We start from the raw sequence: 13,054 nt of genomic DNA on the forward strand, positions 1-13,054 counted from the left end.
CAGTAGTCAAGGCGGGATGTGACCAGAGCGTGTACCACCGTGGCCAAGTCAGACTTCCCGAGATACGGGCGCAGCTGGCGCACGAGCCTGAGCTGTGCAAATGCTCCCCTGGTCACTGCTGAAACCTGGGGATCCAGGCTCAACGATGAGTCCAGGGTCACACCCAAACTGCGAACCTGCGCCTTCAAGGAGAGTGCGACCCCATCCAGCACAGGCTGTAACCCTATACCCCATTCGGCCTTGCGACTGACCAGGAGTACCTCTGTCTTGTCTGGATTTAATTTCAGTTTGTTCGCCCTCATCCAGACCGTTACAGCGGCCAGGCACCGGTTCAGGACCTCGACAGCCTCCTTAGTAGCAGGTGGGAAGGAGTGACAGAGTTGGACATCATCTGCGTACAGATGACACCGCACCCCGAAACTCCGGATGATCTCGCCCAGCGGCTTCATGTAGATATTAAACAGCATGGGGGACAGTATGGAACCCTGTGGCACCCCACAAGTCAAAGGTTGTGGTGCGGAACAGGAGTCCCCCAATAACACCTTCTGGGTGCGGCCCTCCAGGAATGACTGGAGCCATTGCAAAGCAATGCCCCCAAGGCCCATTTCCGCAAGGCGCCCCAGAAGGATACCGTGGTCGACGGTATCGAAAGCCGCTGAGAGGTCCAGGAGCACCAACAGGGACACACTCCCCCTGTCTAGCTCCCGGCGCAGATCATCCACTAAGGCGACCAAGACCGTCTCGGTACCATGTCCCGGTCTGAAACCAGACTGTGCCGGATCCAGATAATCCGTGTCTCTCAAGAATACCTGGAGTTGTGAGGCCACCACGCTTTCCATGACTTTGCCCAAGAAGGGGAGATTGGAAACAGGCCGAAAGTTGTCCAATTTAGTGGGGTCCAATGATGGTTTCTTCAACAGCGGCTTTATAATAGCCTGTTTTAGGCTCGCTGGAATCTTGCCTTCCCGAAGGGAGGCATTCACCACCACTGTTACCCACTCAGCCAATCCCCCTCTGGCCTCCCTCAGAAGCCAGGATGGGCAGGGGTCTAGGATGGACGTGGTGGGCCTCATTCCTCCAAGTATCTTGTCCACATCCTCAGGTTTCACAAACTGAAAAGAATCCATCAAAATAGGACAAGCAGGTGTTCTTGTTACATCCACGGAGACTGCATTTAACGCGGCGTCCAGCCCAGAACGGATCAAAGCGACTTTGTCGAAGGCTTTCATGGCCAGAATCACTGAGTTAATACCACCATTTTTACCACCAGAGAAAATGGGCATTCTCTCCAGGAGAGAATGCCTCTAGAACATGGCCATATAGCCCGAAAAAACCTACAACAACCCATTTGATATTCAGTTACATCATGTACAGTTAGGTTTATTGACAATCACAAACCAATGCATGCCATGCACAACTAAAATGTCAAGTACAGTGGGGAGCATAGATTTAGGAATGTTCCTTTCTCAGACTACAGTTGCCAGAATGTCATGGCCAACATGCCAAATAGTCCAAAGAAGTAAATTTTCCAGGGGCTTGAGAAGTAAATGCACCTAAATATCCACCCATACACATATCTATGTGTCGCTGGTAGTTTGCCCACAAACAGGTATGCATCATCAGCTCAATCCAACCAGAAACTGATAAAAATTCCCATAAACAATCTTATCGCCAGATCTACTGCACCGCAGCTATTAGGAGAGGGTCTCTTAGTGAGAACAAGATGAGCCTTATATTTTTGTTTGAATGGAACATTGTACAATCATCTTGCCATACCGTCACACTTCAGGGGAAGTTGTGACAAGTTAATGCACTTGTTGAAAGATACCTGGCTATTTATTTTGAAAAGCACACAATCAAGCAGGTTGTAATATCAAATCAAATCAACTTCCCTGCCTGGATTTCACATATACTATGGATTGGAACAGGAACACTTTCCCCAATTTTTCATTTTCTTTCAAAGCAATCAATGAAGAATCTATAAGCAGACTGTTCATACTGGTAAGCATGGACTTCTCCAGCCTTGCCTTTCACAACTATCTACTTACCTGTCAAGGGCTGGAGTAAGGCGGTAATCTTTGGTTGCTGACAGGATGGCTTTGATCAGATTATCTGTAGAGAAAAGAAATAATACATTGGAAAGTTCATTCCACATCTCACATATTCCTTAATAAGGAAGATGAATAAACAATAATTTCAGGTATCAAGGATCTGACAAAGGAAACATGAATAGGGTTGCATCAGCAGGTTACAGCACAAAATCTATAAGAAAAGGGGCAGCCATCAGTATATATACAATTTATTTAAGTTATATCCCGGAATATATTGCCTTCCTCAAACATCTAACACGGGGATTCCCTAAGTAATACATTACATTACTTTGTGAACTGATGCAACATTACAATAGGTCTCCTTTAATTTGCTCGTACATCTGGAAAGAAGTACTTGCGATATACAAATGTCTTACAGATCTCAGCAATTAAGCCATAAGTGATCTTCATTGTCTTGTAAATATGCATGAAGTTGGTCTCACAGTATTAGATGCAAATCTGGAACATAGACTAGTTTATGCAGAGTCTGAGGTACACTGGTGTAGCTTGTCTCGATTGAGCAAGCAGCAAAATAACAAGGAAGTGGAAGGAAGATGTATAGCAAAACCAGTGGAAGATCTTGCTTTCCAAGATACCTAAGCTGCATATGCCTAGTCATGATGTTATTTTATATAGTATATAATCTGTATTTATGTGTGTGCATGCATGCATACATACATACCATTATTAATGCACTGCCTTTCAGTCAAATAAAATTCTTAGCATGCCATACATATATTAAAAACTTTAAAGAAATATTAAACAAACAAGATCAGATAATAATATCTAAAAACATAGATTTATGGACAGGATAAGTAAGCTATAACTCGGGGTCTAAGTACATGACGACCTCTAAATGCAAACAAATTGCTAAGTTGTGGGAATAATTTCAGGTGTAATTGTAAGAGGCTTTTAAAATCTGACATAGCGTAAGGCCTCAGCATATCTTATTCTGGAACATGTTAATTACACATTCAGTCAAAGACTAAATAGAGCACAAAGTTAACAAAAATGGAGTCATTCAAATATTTTTAAAGGAAGAATTTCTAAAAGCCTTAATTCTGCCACTGGAACACCCCTTTCCTGTGTTTCTAGCAATCAAGATCCCTATCATGCTTGAACCTTCCAACACTGAAACTTCCAAACCAAACAATGATTTATATTAGAAGAATCTCTAATAATACAGGGCATCTTACAATAAAATTAAGGCTGATCTATGCTATGAAATTAAATGAGAACCAGGGACAGGCCAAATGGTTTTGCTACTTGAGATGCAGGAACAAAATCCTTTCTTTAATAAATAAAAATTTATTTCATTTATGTGCTGATTTTCCCCCAGAATGGGACCCAATACAGATCTTAACAGAAATTAAATTAAATGACACAATAAAATTTAAAACAATTAAACTCACCATATAAAACAGTACAAAATAATAGAAAAGACGTAAAAAAGTTACAAAGATAAATAAAAAAATCCCAGTGAGCTTTGTTGCTTATACATTAAAAGCCTATTTTTTAAAAAGTCTTTGCCTGCTGGCAAAAGGAAAGCCAACAGCCCGAATATACATCATATAGTGCTTTATAGGTCATAACCAGAACATTGAATTGTGATCAAAAAAAGCTAGGGAAGCTGTTGGAAGCAAGAGAGTTGAATGATCCCTGTAAGCAGTGCCAATTAACATTCTGGTTGCAGCTCTTTGTACCAACTGTGAAATTTCCAAACACTGTTCAAAGGCAGTCCCACATACAGATTGCAGTAATCCAAGTGGGATATAACTAAGGCATACGTTGCCTGGACCCGATCTGTTATTGCCAGGAAGAGGTGCAGTTAGTGCACTAGCTCTAAGTGTTTCTGACCACCATAGAAGCCTGGGTTTTCAAGTTCAAGGCTGGAAAGCTACATTTTCAGGGGAGTATAACTCTATCCAGTCCAGCACATTCCTGTTCTCAGATGTATCTTTCCACTGGCCAAGAGTATCTTTGTTTATCTTTATCCATTGGATGACTGATACCAGACACTGCTTTAAAACCAAAACAATTTCCTTGGAGTTTGATGCAAAGAATAAACAGAGTAGGCTATTATTCTAAGACACCTCTCTTGAGGGATTTCATGTAGAACAACATGGGAACAGAACTCCACAGACCAATGGCCATCTCCCAAAACCACCTTCTGAGTTCACTTCACCAAATAGGAACAGATGGGTAGCATGGTTGATGATATCGAGAGGTAAAGTAGAACTTACTGGAGAACACTCCCCCCTGTCCAGTTCCTGCCAATCAAATCTGACAGTGTCCCATAACCAAATTATTTTGGTTATGGGGCACTTATTTTTTTCTATGTGTGTGGGAAAAGGAAGAGCCATCATGGTGTTGTTTGAGTATTTGGACTATGACTCTAAAGATGATGGTTCAAATTCTTATTTAGTAACAGAATAAGTCTTGAACAAGTCACACTCTCAGTATTAGAGGAAGGCAAAACAAATCCCTCTAAATATATCTTGCCAAGAAAAACCCATGATAGATTCACCTTAGGGTTGCCACAAGTCAAATGACTTGAAGGGGTACAAAAAACCCCCCCCATTAATAATGCAGGATGGAGGGAGGAAGTGTGGGAAGGAAAGGTAGGAATGAGAAAAATGGGGAGATAAAGGGAAAAGCAGGGAGAAAGGTAGAAAGACTTGAAGAAAAAAATCTGACCTTGCCTATGTTTAAGGATGCCTGCCACAGATGCAGGTGAAATGTCAGGAGAGAATGCTTCTAGAACAACCCACTATTTTGGTTTAGTTTGCTCAACTCTGACATCTGAGGTATGAGAGATGTCCTTTGAACTAATTAACCAATTAGACTGGAGTCTGGAGCAGGGAAACAGAAATGTTGTAAAAAAATTAGAACAAGAGTATACGGATAGTGATATAACATGGTGCTTGGAGATTATGGAAGTTACAGTCATGTGAGGTGTGCTGTGTTGGGGAAGGATAATTTAGTACATTTATATCTCATGCTCTCAAAGCTGTTATTTAGTTTGAGACATTCCTGAGTAATTTCATCACTAGACTAATCTGAATTCAGCATTCATACTATGTAATAGGTATAATGGTAGCTTCATATACCCAAATGGTCCTAGCAGAACTCTTAGATCAGGGGTCCTCAAACTTTTTAAACAGAGGGCCAGGTCACAGTCCCTCAAACTGTTGGAGGGCCAGATTATAATTTGAAAGAAAAAAAAACATGAATGAATTCCTATGCACACTGCACAAATGTTATTTGTAGTGCAAAAAATAAAATAAAAATAAAAGCAATACAATAATATAAATGAAGAACAATTTTAACAAATATAAACCTATTAGTATTTTAATGGAAAGTTTGGGCCTGCTTTTGGCTGATGAGATAAGATTGTTGTTGTTGTGTGATTTCAAGTTGTTTCAGACTTAGGTTGACCCTGAGCGAGGGCCGGGTAAATAGACTTTGGAGGGCCGCATCCGGCCCCCGGGCCTTAGTTTGAGTACCCTTGTCTTAGATCATATACTGAAATAAAGCAAGTCTAATCTGGTAGAGCAGGATTTCTGCCAGAGTTCCATAACACAACAGTAAGCTTTCAGAGAATGTTCCATTTTCCTTCTTTGTAAGGTTCTTCTCACTCTAGTTTTGTACTGAAGTTGAATAAACAGGGATTAATGACTCAGCACCCATTTCTATATATCAACAACGACTAATGGGATGTGGTGTTCCAAGAAAGTTAAGTCAACTTATGATAATGAGTCAGTTCCAACTAAGTTTACACAGTGTCTTCCATACAGAGTGTTCCAAAACAGTGTGCAAAGAGAAACGGTGAATCTCAGAACTGCATTTGAAGAACTCCTTAGGGCTAAAATAGTAACCACATTCATTGAAATACTGTGGTAATGAACATCTGGCACTACTATGGACCTGTGTGTATCTTAAACTGAGGCTACATGAGAGGCTTCAGAAATACGTTTGCAAAACACAAACACAAACAACATTATCAGGTGGTAAGGAACTAACCATATATGTAGCAGAAAAATAAAGAACAGGAGTGCACATATCCACCTACTCTTCATTTCATCAACAACATATTTTGACTATTTCTGTATGCCAAAAATAAGCCCAGAAACATTAAATCTAATGCGAAAAATTCAAGCATTATGTATTTCCATAGAATAGAGTTTAAGTGCAACAGTATTTTGCATCTCATCGAGGAGGAGATTTTGAGGGGGAAACAGAAGTTAGACACAGATTTTTTATTCCCCCAAACAATTCTTGATTGATACATACAACTTACAATACAAATCCTAGACCATTTGTAAAAAAATAAAATAAAAATCCATTATTCACAGGACTCTGTGCTGGAGCTATCCCCAAGTCCTGATCATCAGATTCTGCTCAATACAGCTGCCACAACACAATAAACTGCCATATGTTGCTGGAAGGTGGTATATACCAGCCCTTCTAGGCTCTTTTCAATACGTTCTGTCACTACAACTTTGCCAGAAGAGGATTCATCTTTCTCTTTCTTTTTTCTTTCTTGTCCTTTCCAGTTTTCTCTCTTATTAGTCTTTCCCTCCTTTTCAGTTTTATGTAGAATGCCAATCTTTGTACAGTTAATTCTGTATCATATAATTGTAATAAAATAATGCAAAAATCTACAACATTGAGGGGGGAAAGGGAAACTAAACAAGAATTCTAATACAAACGGAAGGACATACAATCTTGGTATACAACAACATGTAGATGTAATTATACATAGAACATACTCTTCCTTTCCTAAGTCTGGGGTTGAGAGGATGTCCTCCTGATCTCCAGCCTTTTAGGAGTTTTTCCCAAGGGTGAGCAGGCTATTTCTAGGACGAGGGGGATTTGAAACTTCAAAAAATTTCAAAAGGCGACATGTCGACTCCAATTAAGGAAATGTCCAGAATGTATACTTTCAGATTAATCATGGTTGAGAAATGGATGATTCTCAGATAAGACAACTTCATTTATTTTTCTTCTGCTTCTTGAATGGTATTTTTAGAATTGTGTATATTTTGTTGTTGGGAAGTTTATATTGTAGCTTTAGAAGTTCTGGCATATAGAGTTACAAATGTCTTTAAGTGTTGATTCCAAAACATCAGTGCAACAATAATGAACAACAGAATTAGTATTTGACATGTCATAATACACTGGGTCACTTCATGCATTCTCTCAGCTAAAGCAGCTGTTTAACACACATAAAGAATATAAGATGAGATGAAAATGCTGCACTAAATAAGGAACCAAACAACACAATTCTCTCTTTTTAAAAAAGGCACAGAAAGAGAGTGCAACAAAACAGTGAGTGAGTAATCACACTAGGACGAAATTTGGCCAGATGAACACGTAAGCCAGTCTTCTGTCTTTTTATTTAATGAGGCAGTTTATTTAATGGACAACTATCCAATATTAGCACTTATGCGCTGGCCATAAATGATACTAAAAGAGAGTTTCCCCTTCACATTACAAATGCTCTCTAGGATTCTGGAAAAGGGAACCAGGGAAAAAACTCAAAGGAGCTGAAACCTGCCAGAAGCATCAGGGACTAGGCGGGGTAGGGATGAGAAAGGAAAGGACATTCCTCGTTTCTCATTAGCCGTAGAGCAACAGGAGCTGAAATATAAAGAGAGCAACCAATGTTTACATGTTGTAGAGAAGTTCTCCAGTTTTCCACTTGAAAGACACAAAAAAGGCTGGATCTCTGTGTGGTCACTGTTTGACTAATTTTCTAATATTTACTTTTTTCCTTTCCAGAATCACATAAATTTAAAGGTCAGTCCTAAGTCAAGATCCAAGTACATGTCCAATGAACGACTGGAATGGCTGTTGCTTTTCAGTTTTTTCAATTTTCTGTTGCAGAACAAAGCTTAGTATGCCATAACACCCACATTCTTAGAAAACATATTCTAAGTCCTTCCTAACTAGGCATACTCCAGATGCATTAGACTGCAACACCCACCATCCCCGGACAGCATAGTCATTGTTGATAAGGAATGTTATATTCTACACATCTGGAGGAGGACAGATCTCATCACTACAGAGAAAAACTGAAGCTTACAGGTATATCATAAGCATCCAGAGAAGCAGGATACCATATAACTATCTCAGAAGTTATTTTCCTCTGTTAATGTAATTAAAAGGAAAGGGAGGAATAAATGTGTGAACATTGGCTATAACTATAGAAGAATTTAACTCAAGAGCCTCAATCTATCAAAGAAGTTTTTTTAAATTTTGCACAAAACCAAATTTGACAATTTGCCATTCCACTGGTAGGTAAAATGATCCAGGCTAAAACTCAGATTTATCAAAAATCTACTGAGCAATTCTGTGCTTAGGTAAATATACTCAGTGCTGGCATGGTTGAGAATATGTGAACTTACAGTATTTCCTCTTTCAGCAACACAGTGTAGTTGTCTTCCTAGATAGGCACAGCACTGTTAGAACTTTCTGTGTATGTAGAATACAGCTTAATAGCGTTTACATTTTAAAGTGAATAGTTCCTATCTGTAGAAACTTTTGGGGGAAAATGTACCTTTTGAATGTCTTTAATCTTATGGAATACATAAATGTGTAGACCAGTGGTTCTCAACCTGTGGGTCTCCAGGTGTTTTGGCCTACAACTCCCATAAATCCCAACCAGTTTCCCAGCTGTTAGGATTTCTGGGAGTTGAAGCCCAAAACACCTGGGGACCCACAGGTTGAGAACCACTGGTGCAGATGGTTTGATATTGTTTTAAGATAGTTTGGCTAAAATAGGTGAGGCCTCTTGTAAAGCAGATGCAATTGTAAACTATGAATATTTCAGGTGGCAAGTTACCCATTCAAGAAAGAGTGGGACTAGAAAATCCCATTGTGTTGTTACAGCATAGTTGTCAAGACACAGCAGGTCAAGCAAAATGAACACAGGAGTTTGGGGAGGCAGTAGAAACAGGCAAGACCTCTTGTTCACAGAATTTGAGCTCCTCCAGGCACAAATCTGGGCAAGAAGCCAAGAAAGAGGTGTAAAGACAAATAGACTGGTTCGTGCAAATTTGAATGTTGGTGTCAGCATGTATCTGTATTTTATCAGCGGAGATAAAGAAATATTTATTCCAATATGTCAGATGTCAAAGTAGGCTGCTATGCAACTAAAGGAATGTTTAGGGAAGGGAAGAGAATGGAATGGCATAGACAATGTTTAGTAGTGCTCTGATGTGCATATTCCACTATGTTCTGGAGGCCAATATGTCTAACTTTTCAGACACAGCTTTTGATCCTGTAGATCTCATAAAAGAAACCGAAGAGCTCTGACTCAGCCTCACTCTGACGTAACATTTGTTTCCACAGGAATTCTACTGGAATGATTCCACAGAGGCACATATGTAAAGTAAAGGGAGTTGAAAGTAACTATCCGCACAGATTTTCCTAAGACAATCACAAACAAGACCCATTAACAGATTTTCCCCTCTAATTTTGCTTAGATTACATCCCAGAAAAATTGTATTCATGTGAGGAACTTAGGCACAACACTTTTTACACTTACTTCTCTACAGAGATCATTCAAACGGTACTCCAAATGTTATCTGGAAGCAAGCATCCTTTCCTGATACACCACAAACATGAAAGCAACTAGAAAAAAGCTTTAAAATGCCTTACAACTCAAAATACTGTTTCATTTAATGACAGAGCCAACTATTTCTCCAAATATAACACAGCAAATCTACTTGAGCAATCAGAGTGAATGAAAAAAATATAAGAGTAATATACAAGTAAGTTGGAACAGGTACATTTTTAAGGGTAACCCCAGGAGAGAGAGAGAGAAAGAGAGAGAGAGAGAGAGAACTTCTGATAGCATAGGGAAGGGTTAACAACTCTGTGCTATTTGTTTTGCTGTCTGTACCCCTATTTAGAAGATTTCACCTCACTTTCTAAGATCTACAGAGACACTTGCTGGAACACCTCAGCAAGCGAGAGTCCAAAAGTGTCAGGCTCAAACCCAGAACCTCAATCAATGGCTGATACCAAATGAGAGATTCCCCCCTGGGCACACAGAAAACTGGGTGACTTGGAAGGCGCTGAACAGATTGCGCTCTGGCACCACGAGATGCAGAGCCAATCTTAAGAAATGGGGCTACAGAGTGGAATCCACGACTTGCGAGTGTGGAGAAAAACAAACCACTGACCACCTGCTACAATGCAACCTGAGCCCTGCTACATGCACAATGGAGGACCTTTTTGCAGCAACACCAGAGGCACTCCAAGTGGCCAGATACTGGTCAAAGGACATTTAATCAACTACCAAGCTTGCAAACTTTGTGTTCTGTTTGTTTGTTTGTTAAAAAATGCAATGCAACTGTTTGGTCTGCTCCTGACACAATAAATAAATAAATAAATACCTCACTTCCTGTCCTGGTGATAATTGGATTTTGATAAATTTAGCTTTTTGTAGTAACAAGGACTAGTTATAAAGCTTCAGTGGAGACACCTTTTCCCCATGATAACTATCTCCCTTCCCAGGGGTAGATGTCTCTCACTCCCTGTTATCTCATCCCCGTTCTTAACTATGAGTCATTTATAAGTTGAATGCTTGTAACTCAGGGGCTGCCTGTATTTAAAATTAATGCAATTACAGGAAAATTATTCCAAAATTATTCAAAGGAGGGAATACAACATGAAAATATCACAATATATACCCTGGAACGAAATGCATGCTGTTCCCCCCCCCCTCATTTTATTGTATGTACTATACATACAACTATAAGTCTATCTCATGGGTAAGTTGAGGGCAGGTTTTGGGCCCAAAATTTGCTATGATCCATAAATAAATTGTGGGTAAAACTTAGGTGCATGTGACAAAGGATGGAAAGGGTGACAAAAAGTAAAATAATGCCAAATAACTTTAAAATTGCAACCGGTGTTTTATGTTAACCATAAAGGTTGGATGGATGAGAAGCAGTTTAAACTACATCAGTACAAGATGTGGGAAGGTTCTTTTGGATTGCTCAGTTACACACAGACTTCTTGACTAGTGAGCTGAAAGGGCTCAGGGGAGAAGGAAGAAATGGGTTGAGGTTGTCAAAAAGGCTGTCTCTGCTCCCCACAAGGAGGGGTCACAAAGCATGTACAAAAGGTATCTGTGTATGTGAGTTAATAACTCTGCTCCCTTTTCAAGATAATGCTTCCTCACAGCCAGTTTCTGGGGAGCAGATTTATTGACTTACATGTGCATAAGTCTCTTTTTGGAAAAGTTCTTCATGACCTTTCACCTAAAGAGAGCAGAGATCCCTATATCTGGAGTCCCTATATTTGAAGAAAGAGGAGGTGAAAATAAATACAGCTTTTTTGGCAGCCCCGGCTTTCTCCTTTCTTATCTTCCAAGCTGGGCAGGTTGGCCTCAACTCCTATGGAAGAAGCACTGGTAACTGCACTGAGATTTTCAATATTAGTTCTTTCATTGATTTTTTTAAAATTATAGTTGAATAAATACAACAGTTTACTTACATTGAACAATAAATACTTTCAAATGAGTTCTCCACAAACTTCCCTTAAAGTTCTGTGAATTAAGCTTGCTGAGTATGTGTATTCATGACCTTAAAAACCCCCTACAACATATGCACAAAAACAATTTTTCATCAATATTTTGCTTAAAAAGAAAATAACTCCACAAATTAAGAATACTGATTTCCAACCTACACTGCTCATTTGCAATTACAATCTGGCAAGTAAAAATCCTTCCCGTAAGGTTTAGATTTGAAAAAAAAAAATCCTTGAAAAATTGGTTTGTGGCACACCATATGGAAAGGCCTTTATTAAAACCTATGTCCAATTACTAACAGCACTTATTGTTTCCTGGGAACCTTGCAATACTTATTGTTTCCTGGGAACCTTGCTATTGTGGTATTGATTAATAATAGACCTCAGAAAAAGAGGCACTTTGTTTCTATTGCTTTTGAATAATTGTTCTTGCATGTTACTGTTGGATACAGAAGCTGGGAAATGTCAAATAGATTGGTTACTATAAATTGTTTTGTTCCAATTATGTAAGAATATTTGGAATATATGACCCAAAACATGATATCCAGTCCCATATGTAACAAACTTCCCTGTCAAAGATCTGAGATAAAATTGTATTCTGACATAGTGATTTCTACAATCTATTAACAAAATGAAGAGACTGAAAGCTGTCTAGCACAACAGTTTGAAACTTGGAAAAGTGACTGTCCAGACCACAAGCAATAGATTGGAACAAAGCAATCTAATCCCTGTGCCAATTCAAATTAATCCCTATGCTGGCAAACAGGTTGACAGTCTGGAACAGTTATACAAGCACTGCCATAGTATGTACTGAGCCATCAAACTCCCTTGGCAATTGTAAGGGCCCTCATGAAGGATCACAGATGAACCTTGATGTCAAGCTGGCATATCCTTCTTTGGAGAGCTGCTCTTTTTCACAGGCTGTTGTGGTTTTGGCACCCATCAGCACCTCCTTCTTGCGGTCCTATTTCAACCAGTTTTAGACCAGTCCTGATGGAAGACCTTAACGAGGTGCTGATCCCATCGTCACGTCACAATTACTCATCCTCAATGCATCCCACGGGATAAGGAGAAAAGGCTGATGCAAGAATTCCTAGTGATGTGTGATGCAAAGGGGTGCTATTTGCCTCTCTCACGCTCCTGGCCTGTCAGCACAGCCATTAGGCACACCGGTTTACTGAAGGTAATAATTCTTCTCTCCCACTCGTACAAGCTGCTTTAGACTGAATCCTGGCACAAAGTTCTGTCCCATGGGAGCATTAAACAATCCATTCAGCTCTTTAGCTCCCATTGCTTCAGCTCCCAGCCATTTCAATAACAGCAGTATGTGTTTTTAACTGAAAGAAAGCCAGTATAAGACTCTAAATTTACATAACACTGTGGTGGTTGGTTGTGACAAAACAGCCTGGAAATGGAAACCA

The 13,054-nt window shown here is 39.7% G+C and overlaps 1 protein-coding gene across 8 annotated transcripts in view; it reads right to left on the reverse strand.

Moving 5' to 3' along the window:
• ST3GAL3 (ST3 beta-galactoside alpha-2,3-sialyltransferase 3) overlaps positions 1 to 13,054 on the reverse strand; it is a 229,502-nt gene that overhangs the window by 73,766 nt on the left and 142,682 nt on the right. For all 8 annotated transcript variants that reach the window (XM_060773338.2, XM_060773335.2, XM_060773339.2 and 5 more), the window contains one exon: positions 2,049 to 2,112. In XM_060773338.2, the coding sequence (XP_060629321.2) occupies positions 2,049 to 2,112 (64 nt within the window). The remainder of the gene's footprint in view (positions 1 to 2,048; positions 2,113 to 13,054) is intronic.

The sequence above is a fragment of the Anolis sagrei genome, chromosome 4 (genome assembly GCF_037176765.1).
Source record: "Anolis sagrei isolate rAnoSag1 chromosome 4, rAnoSag1.mat, whole genome shotgun sequence".
NCBI classification, from domain to species: Eukaryota; Metazoa; Chordata; class Lepidosauria; order Squamata; family Dactyloidae; genus Anolis; species Anolis sagrei.